Genomic DNA, 17,118 nt, shown 5'->3' on the forward strand with positions numbered 1-17,118 from the left:
TGCTTGTTCTCTATCTCCATCTTCAATTTTAAAAATTTCTATTAGCTTGCTCTTCCTGACACTAGATTCTGTTCATCTCTTTATTTTCTGGCAGTACAACCAATGTGTAAAGACCTGTTTTCTACCGGAAGTGCAGTTTTACAATGACATAAAAAAATTAATGCTTAAAAGAAAATTATTTAAAATATTCTGCTCCCTCAGGGCAGATTCTCAACTGCCCTGATAAGTAAAATTTTTCAAACTTTGCTTATTGTCAGCAAACCTGCTGGAACACAGCTCCTGAACCTATAAAAACATAACCTTATGTAACTCTGACAGTTTTCGGTATTATTGTTGCACATAAAGTTGTTGGAGTTTTATGGGAACTAAGCAGTCTGCCAGAAAAACACAGGACAGCAGTCCAGATTCTGGAACTATGTGACACATTTATGTGAGGTGATGGCCAAGAAGGATTACAGAGTATTAAAAGCAAGTGTATATGACATATTTTAGATAAAGCTATAAAATTACTATAGGAAAGGAAGTAGCTGTACAAATGACTTCTTAGCAAAGCCAGCGAAAAGCTGCTGGGTCTGCCAAGGCTGTAATAGAACCGCAAGCATGTGCTGAACACTTCTTAGAGCTCTTAGAATAGAGAAGCTGTTTTCTTTAGCCAGCTGAAAAAGTCCCAGTCTCTTGAAATAACAGAACCATAATTGAATTAGAGAGACTCTTCCAGCTTTAGCAAACTAGTTGGAAAGATTTCAGATGATATCTGAATGCTACACTGCTTTATCTGTATTACCTGTAATGTTTTCTAAACCTATTTTCCTCTAAAGAAAGAATTAGTTCTCATTCTGCCTCTCTGCATTTCTTGTGCAGAGATGAGATCCTGTAGTTGAGAAAACAAGAGCTTCATGCTTCTCGTGACCCAGACACAAAGTGAATCAACGTCTCTTTCAGTCTTGCAGACTTGTCAGATCCTGCATTAGCAGAGTGTTTTCAGGAAGGTGTTCACAGCCCTTGGCTAAAACGGACAGGCAAATGTCTTAGTCACTTTCTAAGACCAGATGCTAAATGAGGAAGACTAACAGTAACTACAGAGTATTTCTTCATGGCAGTGTAACTGGCTTTCTTACTTGGGTGCTATTGCAAGCTATTCTGAGCCTCAGCAGTATCTGGTGAAAGGATTTTGCTGTTTAATTCAGGCTAACCAGACCCTTGAGTGTATGACTTTGCCACAGTTCGGTAAACCATGGTCTTTTTAAAGAAAATACAGGCTTAGTCTTGCAAGTTTATTAGTCCTTGCCTTCCCTACATCCTTCCTGCACATCCAAAAGACAGAATGTTCTACAGGTGATGGGGGAAAAGAAATCAGCTTGGCTTAGTGAACATTATTGTTTAATAAAACAGGGGTTAAATGGAGTGAGGGCACAAGCAAGCCTGGACTACTCAAATTGTGCAGCTCTTCTCTGGCTTTGGGAAAACTACAGGGACAAGCAGGAGGCAGTCAAATGGCAGCACAGCAGAAAACTGGGAGTCAGGGTGATCATGAAATTACAGAAACCATTGAGTTCCTCCCATTGTCAAGAAAGTTCAAGTGCAGACATAGCTCTGCCACAGCTTTGTAGTACAACTTCTCACCATTCCAGGCTCACCTGGATGCTGGCATCTTGTTACCAACAGCCACATCAAGTCTGCAATGAAACCGCTCTGTACGGACTTTCTAAGAACAATAATTCATTCTCACTCTATTCCCCATATATGAAGGGCAGATACTTGGCTTGATTTAGTAATTGCTTTAGTGTTGCCTCTATTTGTTATCTAGATTTTTAAATGGTAAAAACTTCATGCTGTTATAAGCAAAATTATTATTTCCCTCCAGATTTAGTTTTCAACTTTTGAAAGTCTGAGTCACACTGTTAAACTAACTTTGTATGTTCTTTGCTTTTAAAAGCATGTGCATATGATTCCAAATGCAATTTTCATCTGCTCTTCAGATTGCAAGGTGGACCATGCTGATTGTTGTCACCTCAGCCCCTCGACAGTAAGGAAGCAAGTTTCTGGGCATACACCATGTTTCACATCCTCTTCTGAATGAGGCCAGACATGGATCAAAGGTAACTCTAACTAGGCCCCAATAATAACTCAACAGAAAGGTGCAGAAAGCAACTCTGCAGCTTCACTGGGATCTTTCAGATAAAACGATTCCAATCACATCACTCATTTGGTACAAGAGTTGTTTTAAACTGAACATTGTAAACAGATCAATGTCTCCTGCTTTGCGTCAGCATCTCTATAGTAGCAGGAAACAATTATCCTATGACATCCTATTCTCCTGCCAACACCTAGCCTGTGATGCAGTCTTGCAACTGAAGTTGTCTTCAGTGATCCTGTCAGCACATAGACTAACTTATTTTTTATGCCTTCTTATTTTTTCTGTAAGCCCAAATACCAGAAGAGTTCTTGGTGAACCATGCCTAAAAGAGAGAGGAAATATGGTGGGCAATTTCAGCGGGTTTAATTTGTGCAGATGTGAGGAAAAGTAATAATTCACTCACATCCCTTTCTGAGTCTGTGCATAAGGACATCCAAACCTTATGCAAACCTTATTAAAGGAGTATTTAGTCCTAGTTGTTTCATGGAATCTGTTGTCCATTAATACAATATCTCTGCCCTGCAGTCTCATTTCAGCATCAAAATATCAATTGTACCACATGGTTCTATTTCACATTGTCATTTATAAACGTAACAACACTTCCTTACTGCTGTCAGCCTGCTGTATTACAGATTCCAGATGTCCTGGCTGGCAGAACACTGCTAGCAGCACACTTCAAGCAAACCTGCCTGAATTTTTTGGGCTTGATTGAAACTTTTTATGTATCTTCTTGCCAAGAAATTTTGCTTTTCATAATCACCACCTCAAATCTTTTCTTTGATAGAACTCATTATTGCTTTCCACAGTGATAGAAGGGGAATGTCTTCTTATAGTGGGTTAATTTAACACAATTAGAGGAGCATCAGGGAAGTCAATGAAAATTTGCTTCTGAGCAAGGCCAGTTCTGTTTCAGCTGCTGTTATCATATTACATCAACCCTAAAAAGCTCCAGATAGTTGAGCTACTTTGAGTTACTGAGTTCATTATTGCACATATGTTACCCCATGTAAAACACAGTTTAACAACAAATAGCTGTTCACTGTCTTCAGCACTGATTTTGAGGTATTAAAAATTCTTACTGTGATTTTCCAGGTACATTTGCTGTTTGGTGGGTACACGCCAGGAAATCCTTCACTCCCAATAAACCCTGACTCTCCAGATACAACTCCTCCACATGTAAATGTAGGCCTGAGAATAACAGGAAAAAAAAAATTATTTATTCTTTGTATAATAGGCACAAACTGTCTCAACAGCTTAAATACTTAAAACCATTGCTAACATGAAACATATTCAATTATTTACATAAAATCACTATTGACATAGAATGTGCAATTTAATGTGTGAACTTAGGTGTAGAAAAATCAACTACTTGGGCCTTAATTCTGGGTAGGCACAGACTGTTATCACTCTCTCCTTTTTTACTTCCTGAGTGCAGTGATGTGCTAGTCTGACACATCATTGCAAATTGCTACCATAATGGAAAAAATAATTATTAAAAAGTCATTAGCGATGACTTTTTATAGTACATATAATAGTAATTAAAATAGCACAGATATAAAAAATACTTCTCATTCCTTTCTAAGCTTTGAATTTATATGTTTTAATCAATTAAATCTCTGGTACTTTTTTGTACTTCAGTAGCACAACCCAACCCATACCGAGGCCCGCTCCTGGTGCTGAGCCCTGTGACCCAGCTGTGCTCAGGGCTCAGCCCGGGTGAACTCAGGTGCTGGTGCCGGCTCCGGATACGCGGGGAGCCCTGGAAAACCTGTGTGGAACCCCTGCTACTGCTGAGGACACGAGGGTGAGCGAATGCCCTGCCGAGCTTTAGACACCGGGATGCTTCACCGTATTACACCGTTATGTTAGAGAGGTTACAGACTGCCCGGCACCGGGCTGCTCTCGCAGGGCCCTGGGCTCTGTGGGAAATGCTCCTGTCTTGATGCAGTCATGGGCACTGAAACACCCGCGTACCCCACGGAGGCACGGTGGGAACGTGACTGCGGGGGACGAAGGCAGGGGATGGAGCGCGGGACAAGTGCGGGGACAGGGGAGAGCGGTACCTGTGCGGGGACACAGGAGCCCGGTCCCTGTGCGGGGACAGGGGAGAGCGGTACCTGTGCGGGGACAGGGGAGCGCGGTACCTGTGCGGGGACAGGGGAGCCCGGTCCCTGTGCGGGGACAGGGGAGCCCGGTCCCTGTGCGGGGACAGGGGAGCGCGGTACCTGTGCGGGGACACAGGAGCCCGGTACCTGTGCGGGGACAGGGGAGCGCGGTCCCTGTGCGGGGACAGGGGAGCGCGGTCCCTGTGCGGGGACAGGGGAGCCCAGTCCCTGTGCGGGGACACGAGAGCGCGGTCCCTGTGCGGGGACACGAGAGCGCGGTCCCTGTGCGGGGACAGGGGAGCCCGGTCCCTGTGCGGGGACACGAGAGCGCGGTCCCTGTGCGGGGACACAGGAGCCCGGTCCCTGTGCGGGGACAGGGGAGCGCGGTACCTGTGCGGGGGGGCGGCGGGACGCGCCGCCGCCAGCAGCAGCAGAGGCGGTAGCAGCAGCAGCGGCGGCGGGACGGCGGGCGGCATCTCAGGGCGGCAGCGGCGACTGGGGCAGGGCTGGGGCGCGGAGCCGCTACTCCGACCGCCGCCTGCTCCTCCTTTGGCCGCCGGGGCCGGGGGAGGAGGCAAAGGCTCCCGCGGCCCTCCGCCCCCAGGCGGACAGGGCAGGGGCCCGGGCAGGGCCGCCCTCTCTCCCCACGCAGGGCGCGGGCGCTGTCCCGGGTGTGCCCGGCCCCGCCCCGGTGCCTCCCGGGGGCTGCGGGCTCGGCCCGGGGCACCCCGGCTCCGCGCACTTTCCGCCCTCCCCGTCCGTGGCCCCGCCCCGAGCCCGCAGCCCCCCGCGACGCCGCGCTGCCGTCCTCAGGTGGCACAGTGCGGGTGTTTGTCCCGGGCATGAATGAACTCAGTGTTACCGGCTGTGCAATCGTCTGCGGCTCTGCCAAAGCTTCAAAATTACTAATGCTGCTTTGAAATTTCTTCTTTATTTAAATTCTAAAGTAAACTTGAAATGCTTCGTTTTGTTTACCAGTGGGTAATCCTGACCCATTTAATAGCCTTTTCGCTCTGGCTGTGAAGGATACTCTTTAAAAGGCTGTGGCAGAGCATACAGTGATGAACTCAATACTTGGGTATTTTACAGGATTTGGGCCAAAGTTGTTTAACTGAAAAAAGAAATGAAACATTAAGTCAGTATTCTTATTTTGAACACAGTATGTTTATTGAACGTGGCATTTGAAAAACCCCAGATTGTTAGTGCTATTGAACAATGACATACAGATTAGCACATCAATAAGCGATAATTCGTGTTCTGAGTATTGCTTTAAAAAGAACCTGTTCCTCTTACTGTTTTTAAGTACTTCTTCCCATATGTGCCTCTTGCAGAAGGAAGTAGAAGTGTTCAGGCACAGCCAATTGAACAAAGACTAGAGGAACTAAACAGAAATTCTCCTGCATGTAAGGCAGAATAAAAGCCTATTCTCTTAATTTTAGCTCATATATTGAGCATTTAACATTCCTATCCCTGCAAAATTCAAAGAAGAGTGGTCCCACTACCAAAACTTAAAAGAAGCGCTGTTGTTTAGAGAGGATATTCTGAGGATTAAACAGAAAGTGGATGCTGCTGTTTAGCAGTCATGATACTTGTACTCTCCTTTTGGCTGTTGTGGGTGAAGGAGGCAGTAGACTCACCTGGATCCATGCTCGCTGCATTTTCAAGAGGGATTTTGTGGGAGAGGAGGCACAGCTGCTGTTGGAATGTCCCAGATCTTTGGACGCAGCCTGCAAGACTGCTGGCAAGTAAGAGGTGCCAACAGTGCTCCCGTGTGCACGGAGGCACTGGAAGACAGGAAACAGCAGAGGCTGGGGGATGTGTGGGTTTTGCAAGGCCCAGGTTTTTAGGAGTGTAGGTGTGTTGGCAGCCTGGTGAGAGGGCCTGGCCTGCAGCCCTGAGGAGAGGCTGCCCCACATCCCCCCAGTGGAGCAGGAGGAAGGAGCAGGACACATCTAGGAGAGATTTGGTGGAGGGTTGGAGCGGGGAGTCCAGCTCACAAAAAGGGGGGTGTGGAAACAGAGACTGTGACATTGTGAGAGTAGAGACTATGTTTGCAGCTGAGTTTTAAACTTATTTTAAGTGACAGAAATGGGAAGTAAGAAAGCTTTTACATACACCATGACCATAAGATGCTAGCAGGTAGAAATTTAACTGCTACCACTAGATATATTGGGTATAGTCATGAAGGTATAATAAAGGTATAAGAAATTATATGATTTTATACTAGGTATATTATAATGATAATAAAAATTGCTGTATCTGGAAGTCAATGTGTATGACAGAAAGTTGTGTAATCCTCACAGCACAGACATGAGTTCCTCGCTGCTCCTTTCTGTCAACATTTTCTAGTCTAGAGAAGACCCTCTATTTTATAAGAAGAATATTTCAGCCCTTATCTCCACCTGAGAGCTGTGCTCCATGCCAAACCACCAGCAAAGACTGTTAGTTCCCATGGGATTGCACGTTCGAGGACTCCTTTTATATGTGGTTGCTGCAGATTTTGCCTCATCTAAAGGCAGTTTAAACTTGTGAACAGTTAGCACTTTAACAGGTTCTGCATTGCCACCCAAGCATATCTACAGAGCTGTACAGCAACAGGGCAATTCAGGCCTGTTGAGCAAATGGAGGTGAGGAGCAGCCCCCAGCCCCTGCACAGCCCATGCAGCCAAACTCCTGCACCTTTCCCAATCAGGAAAACAGGAGCATCACTCCCTGGCACTGCCTGTCCAGGAGCAGACCCTAAATGTGTGTTCCCTAAACACCCTGAATCTGGTGTGCTCAAATACTTCTTTAGTGCCCCACTATTAAATAGATTATGAATACCACAAGTAGTAAATGACAGACTATAAACAAGGCTCTCAAATTAAACTGCATTTACCAAATGTAAATTATGTTGCTAGAGAGAATTCACCCACGAACTAACCCAGAGATGTCTGGCTGGTTTCCATCAATGACTGCAGAAGGAACAGAAAAGTAAAAGGCCAGTAAGTAGTTACCCATAAATAAATATGTTAGCATTGACATTAATCTTCAGCTAAATTATGATCTGTTAGAAACACAGAAACAGGAGTGACCTTTCTTCTTCTCAAAGCCCAGTTCTCTACTCTTGCAGGGAAAAAAATAAAATAAAATAAACCCTTTAATATAATGATGATATTTCATTTTTGAAGTCAGGAAGCTGCTCAATCAGCATCTGTTAGAGTCCCTGTCTTTTTGGGATAAAATCATGGAATGCACAGTTAGGAATTGTTTGTAGGTAGTGGATATAAATTCAGCTAGAAAGGTTTAAGCTCAAACCCAAAAGATGGCAGATTTACAGTCTCATGCAATCTTAATTATGCTGCCTTCTGTATGTATTCTTTGCATAAATGATGCATAGGTTTTGTGACAAAAATAGTATGGAGTTTCATAAGCGAAGTGACTTTATTAATGTGGACAAAAGATGTCTAACTCTTGACAGTTGACATTGCAGCAAAAGTTTTCTACAGTAGTTTCTTTTTGAAGGTAGAAAAAAACTATTTTCTGTCATGTGTCCCTGAGGTGACAGATCTTCAGGCCTGGAATGATGAATTTTTAGTGACAGACATTTAATGTATGAACTACAGAGCTAGTGCCATAGTAATTATAAAAAATGCCTGCTGTCCCAGGGTGTCATTGCCTCCTGCAGCAGTCAGGCAGAAATGCCAGCCTGAGTGACCCCTCTTCCCCCAGCAGCTGCTGCCAGCAATCCTGGGCTCAGTTAGTAATGTTGGTGATCCAGGGGTGAGGGCTTCTCCCTATCAGTCACTGAAGAAAGATATTTTGTACACAAAGCTGACAAGAGACAAATCTGCTAATGAATGTCTGCCAAGTGGACCTTGTCTGCCTGAAAATGAGACAACTACTGAAGTGGAAAGTGGAAACCTCTTCCTGAAATGTAACCTTTTGTGACCGACTGTCCCTGAGATATTATTTGAAAACACTCTGTAAATGTTGGTGCAAACCTCCTGTGCCTCCATGTATCCCTGACATCTTTCCAAAGACAAAGTTAATCATGATGGTGCTGTGCAGTGGCCAAAGTGGCCTGATGACCTGACTGAAAATGAAGCTTTGTTTATGCTTCAGCTTTCAGGCTTCTCACCAAATCTTCTTTTCTCTCTGGAGAGTCACCTGCACAAAACATCTTGGCATTTTGTGCCATGGCAAAAGACCTTTCAGTGTTTCTGCACAGGTTCTGTTCAGCTGACAGTATGAAATTAATTTAAATTTACATAAATACTATCAACAACCACTTTATATTTCATTTTAATCATGGTTTGAATTAGCAGGGACCTTTGAAGGTCACCTAATCCAACATCCCTGCAATGAACAGGAACTAGATCACGTTGTTCAGAGCCCCATCCAATCTGACCTTGAATGTTTCCAGGGACAGGGCATCCACCACCTCTCTTGGTGTTGCCACCCTCATAATAAGAAATTCCCTTTCCATATCTTATCTGAGTTCACACTCTCTTAGTTTAAAACCATTACTCCTTGTCCTGTTGCTATAGGCCCTATTAAAAAGCTTCCCCTCCATCTTTCTTGTTAGTCCCCTTCACTTATTGAAAGGCTGCAATAAAGGCTGCTCTTGAGCCTTCTCCAGGCTAAACAACTCCAACTCTTTCAGTGCAGTCTTAAGTGCCAAGATCTTGATATTTTCACTTCCAAAAGAACTTTGGTATTTCCTGAAATTGCGAGTTGTCCCTTTTCATAATAGCATTGGAAAACATGCAGTAGAGAGGATTTATCCCTATTTTCTTGATAATCCAAGCACCTAAAATGACCCTTACAAACTGATATGCCCAGCCAGTTCCTAGGATTCCCAAATTTGCTTACATCTGTAAGACAAAGACCTATCCATGTTATGCCTTCAACTGAATCTGCTACTTTACAGAAATGAAAACCCACATAAGAACTGGCACTGGAAAACTTGCAGAGCCTCCACCCTTCCCCAGGCTGAAATATTCACTCTTCTCTCTTTTTGTCTGTCAAGCTTTGCTCTTGGCTCATTTATCAAATGACAGTATGGTTTCTGGCTTTATATAAAAAATGCCTGTGATGAGCCATAGATCTCTTCTCCCCTGGTTCTTCTGATACTGAGATATCAAATGTAAATGAAATATTGACAGTGTCCCCACACCTTAGGAATTTAGGAACTTATTAGGAATTAAACTTATATTCTTTAATTATGGGGTTTTTTTGGTTTCTTTGCTAGTTTTACCTCAAGTAATGTCATAGTTAATACAGTTGCAAAATTTCATATTTCATTTTAGCATTTAGCAGAGACTGGACGTGATGCATTAATCATAAAGCAGTACAGTTTTTCAGTATGGCTTTTCTAAATTACCTTCTGGTGTTTCCATTTGTCAGTTTGGGTAATTCTAATATCACTTTCAACTTGTCTCTTCTCTTTATAGGAATACAAACTGGTATCCAATAATTATTTTTTTAAAATGTTTTACCTTCCATTGTTCAAAGAGAATTGCTTATCTGCCAGCATAAGAAAATATTAAGGAGAACTGTGCTGATTTATCATTACTTGAACTGTTTTGAATCATAATACTAAAATTATAAATTAGATAACTACTGCTAAATTGCAAACATTCCTGTAACCAAACAGATCTGATAATGATTAACCAGAGCACCCACTATCAAGCAGGATGCTTCAAACACTGATAATATTATGAATAATATTCCTTCCTAGTACAAGCCTCCTAAAGGATTGTTTCAACACTTCCAATGAGGCATTCCAAGGTCCATTGACCAAGAGCAAGCACTTACAATGACCATATCACACATCAGATGTAGAAATGGCTAAAGTACCAGAAGAATGGATTCTTAAAAAAAACATTTTTAAGCAAGTGCTATGTCCCTAATAGTGAATTTTAAACACAATAGTCTGAGGAAATCAGTCAATATGTATAAGCATAAAGTATGGAGTAGAAGGCCGTAAAATAAAAATAGGCAGAGCCTCTGAACTGCCAGCAGGTAACTGTGAATCAGGCAGTTCCATGGCCAAATCTTCCAGCAGCAGAGAGGAGAGGAGAGGAGAAGAGCAACACACCTCAGTCTCTGCAGGTCAACTTCCAAGCTCCAGCAGGGAGCAGGGCATCATCAAGGGTCACAGCGTGCTATTCTTGTCTAGAGAGCTGTGAAAGCTAAGACAGATCAGCTAGCCTGTCTTGATGTAATCTAAATCACCAAATCTCCAAGTGAATAATATTATGAAACAAAATTAGAAAATAGATTCCTTTAGCTTTGGTGGATGTGGGAAAGAAACCTGAGACCATTAATTGTGTTGTGCTTGGGAAAGAAGTAGGAGAGCGGCTAGAAAACTGTGTCACTAAAATGGAAAAAATAGACTTTCTATTTCTTGGTACAAAATAGAATTTTATATATATGTGTATATATATATATATATATATATATATATATATATATATATATATATATATATAGTCCTTGGAGTAATTGTTCTCATTTAATGATAAGACTCACTTATGTTTGTATGTGAGTAAACTTTTGGAGACTTAGATCAGAGTCTGATTCATAGACTGAGTAATGAAAAGAGCTGATACTACTGTGCAATAGCATCCTTTCCCCTCCAAAAGCACCACCTCCACTAGACACTGTTAAACTCATCTCTGACCTGAATAAAGAGAGTGTGGAGCCAGTGCTGTTACTGACACAACTGGTGCTAACAAACTGGCTATGTCACAGCCACCTTCCCTTTGAGCTGGCTGCAAGTGACACTGCAGGCGCAGGGTAAGGGCACATGGGAATGCATGCAGGAGTGTGTGCAGAGATAGGGAAAGAAAAATTAGAAAAGGCATCAAGGGTGCTCCAGAGAAGTCTCTTTCAGAGTGAGAGTGTGCTTTCAGCAAGAACGGTGTCAAAAATAGAACTGGAACTTGGAGCAAAGAAGGTAACTCTTTTTTGTGCGTGCACTTTAATTCTCTGGTTTTCAAGAAAGACTTTTACATTGTCTATAAATAAGTAGGTTTGTATTAAGGCATCTAGCTTCAGTTCCCTCCCCCCATTTTTGTTCTTTCCTATCTTCTGAATTCTGTAATTACAGCATAGAGACATTTCTAAAGAGAATCAAATGTGTTATGCTGTCGTACTCCATTGCACAGGTGATACCTGGGACCTGAGTCTCACAGTGCAGTTTCACATGTAATTAGTTTGCTGTTACTGGCAACACAGATTTGAAATCAGAACTAAGCCCTGTGAGAAACTGTTTCCTGCCAATGCTCTTGTTTCTTTTCATGAATTTCCCTCTACTATTATTTATAGAGCTACACCTAAAAAGGAGAACAGTTGGATCTAATTTATTTACTGCAAGTGCTTAGAAAGAAAAGTGTTGTTCAGCCAACTAAAGTGCTGTTTTCCTATCTTTACTGATAAGAAAATTCACTATCTGCTTTCAAATTATCATAAAGGAGACAAGGAGGAAAAAGCACTTTACAAAATGTGCAAATGATATGACAGCCTGTGCAACAAGAGATGGGAGAATACAATCAAATTTCCAGCAGCTGTAATAACTCTTACACCCGTTTTCTTGGCTTGAAAAGGAGTCCCTAACTTAACTGAGCAGCTCAACAGCTACATCTGAATGATGAACTGGGGGAATCTACAACTTAAGGACTTCCTCTTCAAAGATAAAAATTCAGAACAGGGAGAATACCCCTTCTTTAACAGGCAGATTAGGCCAAGCCAAGAAAGCCGAAGTAATTGTGAGAGATTATCTTGATACAGTCATTCTGTGCCAGGTACAGTATCATATTGATGGTACAGAAAGACTTCCTGGGTTCCTCCTGCTGTTCCTGCTAAACCCTCAGTTGTCCTTCTTCAGCACAGAGTCCCTGGCAAGAAAGTGGCTGTTGCATCACTGATGTTCCTGTGCAACAATAAATTGTACCAGGGCTGGGCAGTTCTGACTACAGGAATTACAGTCAGTCCCTATGGCCTACTTCCCATCAGAGTACAGGGGTCATGGAATGCAAAACTGGGGCCAAATTATTTCACTGGTGGCTGGAACTCAGCTATTTGCCATGTGCATTACAATAGTGAGTTTGCTTTTTCTAAGTGCTGAATTACTGTCCTGGGAGATGCACACATTCGTTCCAGACCAGAATTCAGAGTTTAGCCTAATACTATGTTTTTTAAACACATCTGTGATCTATTATGTTGCTGGGTAATGATTTTCACAGAATCATTGTTATTTAATATGTAAAGTAATGTCACTGTCAATATCAGTCTCAGCATGGTACTGCAATGATAAGTATAGCTAAGTACTTCTTGCTATGGACAAAATATTACAGGTCATTAAAATGTTAAAGTGTTAAGGGGAAAAGTTATAAAATATTGAAGGAAAATACATGGAAATTTTAGGAGCTGGGATAAGGCTTCTAGACAGTAGTAATTTTAGTTGCAAAATGTATCAGAAAAGTAAGTTAAACACTGGAAAAGCATTATAGAAACAGCATTATATGCCCAAATCAGATATATACTTGGTATAAAAATGCTTGAAACTTGTATTCAGTTCTAACTCAGCAATAGTCCTTCAGTACATTAGGAATCAAAAGTGCAGTGCCAGAATCAAGCAGTTTTTCCTTTTTGTATTCCAGGAGTTACTGGTTTTAATTCTTTTAAGAGCCTCAGACTATTTTTGCTATAACAGTCTCTGAGGAAATTTCTCATATCCACCAAACAAAATAAAGGCCAGACTGAATAAGTAATATTGTAATTTAATTTCAGTGTTCCTAAACTATAATTGACTTCAGTTTGGATATGGACACTTGAGCACAGGCAACTGTTTTGAAAAAGTCTTTATGTTTAAATCCCTCTACTCACTTACTGAAAGGGTACTTAGACATGAGAAAAGTCTTTCCAGAATCTATGCCGGGTCTTTGGGTTCATTCTTGAGATAACAGCCAAATTTCATTTTAATCCCAGCAGGAAAGGAATGAAGACTGCCTGCCTCTACCACATCATATTTTCTGGTGGATAGGAAGCATCTTTGAATAGGGAATCAGAGAATTTGTAAGGATTGGTGAGTATCTATTTAAATTTCTGTTCTGTTCTGTTACCTGTTCTGCTGTTGGAGCGCTGTACTGCTGTAACTTCTTCCACTTCAAAGAAATTGTGCCTGGCTTTTGGCGTGCATGAAAGGCTGATGCAGCTCTTGGGCTCCTGTTTTATGTAATCCATCCTTCTTTAAGAGGTGCAGTGCTTTGCCTGAAGTATGCTGAGCCAGCATTCCTTCATCTTTCCAGATGTACTGCAGTGCACTGATAATAATTATCCTGTGCAGTGTCAAATAGCAAGGAATTCCTGCAGTAAATAGGTGCAGATGTAGATATGTGATGCGAGGTATATAGCTTCTTGAAAGGGCATGAGAAGACCTGATTCAAATGGAGCCTGAGTTCTAAATGCAGCCAATAGATCATGATTATTATACTGTCTATCTAGTGCATCTCTGTATTCGGCTTTCCAGCTAAGTGTTCAAAGCTCTGGGCTCTTAGGAACTTAAACACTGCTGACACTTCTCTCTGCCTTCACATCACCCTAAAATTTTTGCTGGCCTGTCTCTTGGTTATCATCCATCTGATGGTTACAGGTTTTATCCAGGTCAAAGAGTGACTCTGTGGATTCCTTAATAATTTTCTGTCATTATTAACACCAGAGTCCCCTCTTAAGTACCCTTATTCAATTATCTCCTTTTAATGAAAGGGAAAGTCCAGTACATCTAATTGAACTAAGTAGATTCTGAACTCAGTGCACTGTGTGCTGTGTCTCTGATCTGCCCTGGATTGTTATTTTCTGAATTTATATTTCTGTTATATTTATATTTCTGAATTTATACCTGTTGTGTCACTTTCATATTTTCTGTAATGCAGAAGACTTCAGCATCCATTTCCAATCAACTGTGAACTGTAAGAAAGTGATCAGAGGTCTGATCCAAACATAACAGGACTTTGATTTTACTACATCCTTGTGTTCAAAGATTATTGTGACAATTTTGACTTCATTTCCAAATTCTTCAGCTATGTTGTGTTAATACAAGAATCAGGGGTTAAATCTGTCATTCAATTTTGGGTAGTTTAGAAGTCTATTCCACTCCTAATCCCAGTTTATCTGTTTTGCTTTAGTTTGGTATTTGAACTACCCTTAAAATATAAGTCTGTTTGTTAAACTGAATGTTTTTCAGTTAAGGAAAATGAAGTTTTTCCAGGCTGTGGATTCCCAAGTTACCCTGCCTTTCACAGAAACCCTTCACTCTATGACAACAAGGGATGCTTCATAAAATTCACAGTTTTTAAAGCAGAAGGCAGAAATTATCTACCTGACCTTTGATTAGACTAAGATAAAAGGCATAGAATTTGTGGAGCCTATACAGGTAAACAAGATATTATTTGGGGACTTTCTAATTTAGTATGAGCTAATAATTGGCTGAATACTTGAACAAGAAAGAAAGTCTCAGTGCCCAGGAGCTGAATATGATTTTTTGTATTTCTAAATGAAATTAAGTTCCCGAATTCAATTTCATTTGGTGCAAAGTATTTCATGTAATGCTAAAGAAGCATTTTTAATAAAGTGTCATGGTCAAAACAATGACACAAATCGATGCATAAATCCCACAGAGAAAGCAAGGATCGCATTAGTGCTCTTGAAGAAGCCAGTGCATGCCTCACAAAGTCTAACTCCTACCTGTGTTTGAGAGGAATTCTCCTGTCCTCTGCAAATTTAGGTTTCTGCCTCACAGCAGTGACCTAACCATCAGCCCCTTTCACTGGAACAGTCCCACTTTGTAATAAATACTTAAATATTCATGCAGACAGCTGGTGAGAGAAAAACAATGCTCTAGTCTGATGGTTCAGTAACCCTCCTGGGGAGGGTGGAGGTGTTAGTCCCAGTCCCAGTGAATGTGTAATTATTTATACAAAGTAGAACAGTGTCAACAGGAGAAGTGACAAGTCCTGTCTCCCAAAAAGTTTCCTTGCAGGAATGGAGAAGTCTAAAGAAACAATAATGCATTTGCCAGAAATCTGCCAGGTATAGTTAACAACAGTTTAAACAAACTCTAAAAATAATTTACAGATTATTCCTGAAATAGCTAAGCTTTTGGATGAATGGATGTTCTTCCACATCTCTGAGACAGACCTTGTTCCTCATATTAAGTGAACAGACCTTTCATCCTCCAAAGCAAAACAGTTCTCAAAAATAGAAATCATTCAGAACATATTTTAAGAACTTAACATCTCACAGCATCATACCTCCATCCTTGCTCCTATTGACATCAATGGAAGGAAAAACAGTATTTATATGTCCCACACGCAGATCTGTCTCTTGGAGAATGCTGCTCTATAATGGTTTGTGTCTGACAGGAATAAAGAACTCTTGAGATCTGCCTGCCAGTTGAATAGGCACGGCTGTATGGAGCTCCAGCGGTAATGTTTGTGCAGAGTCTTGCCGAAAGCATCATGTGAGGCACGGTTCTTCAGCACAGATGAGTTTTCATTGGACCAGCTAAAAGACAGACAATGTTTCAGGCAACAAATTTTCATTCAGGGCTAAGGCAGAAGGAGCAGGATTTAAGCTATATGCAGGTTGACGAGAACTGCTCTCACTTTATCTCAATTTGTGAATTACACAGTGTGTCATAATTTTCTAACATCTTCTTACAGGTTGTATGAGTTTCCATTAGAGAACTCAGAAAAACATAGATAGTTCTAGTGCATATGCCTGACCTACAGATATCCAGCTTGACAAAAATGGCATCAGGAATTAGAAATTCACCACCTCTGACTTTAAAAAATGAGTAGAAAACCCTAAGAGGTTTAAGCTTTAGTCATCAAAACCAGAGCTGCCTGAAAATTGTTTTTAAAGCTCAGCTGTAAACAGTGTTGTAATAATTCACATTACAGTAAGGATAGAGTCATATCCCTTTTGTTAGTCATATGTTTTGCCAATAAAATGACTTTCATAAAACAAAAAAATTAATAGTGTGGAAGGCCTTTCAGAGGACTGTATAATAAAAGCACAACAGTTTCTGACATCTGGAAAGAAATTATTGACTGCAGAGCAAGAAATAACCTTTAAAATATATATTTTCAGATGAAAGATTTTTACAGAAAATTTTGAATGAAACCTACTGCAAAAGCAGAGAAGACTGTCTTGAAACTCAGAGATGGATGGGATATAGCAGATTTCTGCATCTACGCTTCTTATGTAAAAGCTGTAAAGAACAGGCAGTTGTCAGCAAGAGGTAAGAATCCACCAAGTGATATTGGGATTAATACTCAAAAGTTAAGGAGTTAAATATTATATAGGCTCTGGCAGATGAAAAGAGAATGACCAAACAGCAAGCACTGCATCAAATCTAGTATATGTAGCTAGCTGATGCATGTAGTGTACAGCAATATGTCCATCCAGATTTTGAACTAAAGATGAGCAAAACTTAGATTATTACAACAAATTAGGAAGCTTTAGTATTTCTAAAGCCATAGCAAGAAAATGCAGAATTTTTTTATTCTGCTGGCATTTTCCCCATGTGGTGCAGGTCAGGATTTCAGGCCTTTTTCTTTAGGAAGAAATCAAATTTTGCCAGAGACACTGATGCAGTGGCAGTGGTAATAAAGCTGGATGCTAACATCACATTCCTATTGAAACTCAGTGTGAAACTGGTATACAAACTCTTACTGGTGTCTTTCAAATATGCTCCACTCAATTCCTTGATGCAAGAGCACAATTTACCCAGTGTTACAGGGAAGAAAAGAAGGCACAGTTGTGTACATTCTGAATATAGTGTGCCTTTGCCATGTGGACAAAACTAAGTGCAGACATTACAACATG

The 17,118-nt window shown here is 41.2% G+C and overlaps 1 protein-coding gene and 1 long non-coding RNA gene across 2 annotated transcripts in view; one reads left to right on the forward strand and one right to left on the reverse strand.

The window, feature by feature from the left end:
- PCOLCE2 (procollagen C-endopeptidase enhancer 2) overlaps positions 1 to 4,718 on the reverse strand; it is a 27,723-nt gene extending 23,005 nt beyond the window's left edge. The window contains exons 1-2 of the mRNA XM_033068202.2: positions 4,633 to 4,718; positions 3,217 to 3,325 (exon numbers count right to left, since the gene is read on the reverse strand). Of these exons, the coding sequence (XP_032924093.1) occupies positions 3,217 to 3,325; positions 4,633 to 4,718 (195 nt within the window). The remainder of the gene's footprint in view (positions 1 to 3,216; positions 3,326 to 4,632) is intronic.
- Positions 1 to 16,522, forward strand: part of LOC117000541 — an 18,514-nt gene extending 1,992 nt beyond the window's left edge. Inside the window, exons 2-5 of the long non-coding RNA XR_004418811.1 lie at positions 1,980 to 2,099; positions 3,776 to 3,941; positions 13,222 to 13,315; positions 16,381 to 16,522. This is a non-coding gene — a long non-coding RNA (uncharacterized LOC117000541). The remainder of the gene's footprint in view (positions 1 to 1,979; positions 2,100 to 3,775; positions 3,942 to 13,221; positions 13,316 to 16,380) is intronic.
- The last annotated feature ends 596 nt before the right edge of the window (positions 16,523 to 17,118 follow it).

The sequence above is a fragment of the Catharus ustulatus genome, chromosome 10 (genome assembly GCF_009819885.2).
Source record: "Catharus ustulatus isolate bCatUst1 chromosome 10, bCatUst1.pri.v2, whole genome shotgun sequence".
Classification (NCBI taxonomy): domain Eukaryota; kingdom Metazoa; phylum Chordata; class Aves; order Passeriformes; family Turdidae; genus Catharus; species Catharus ustulatus.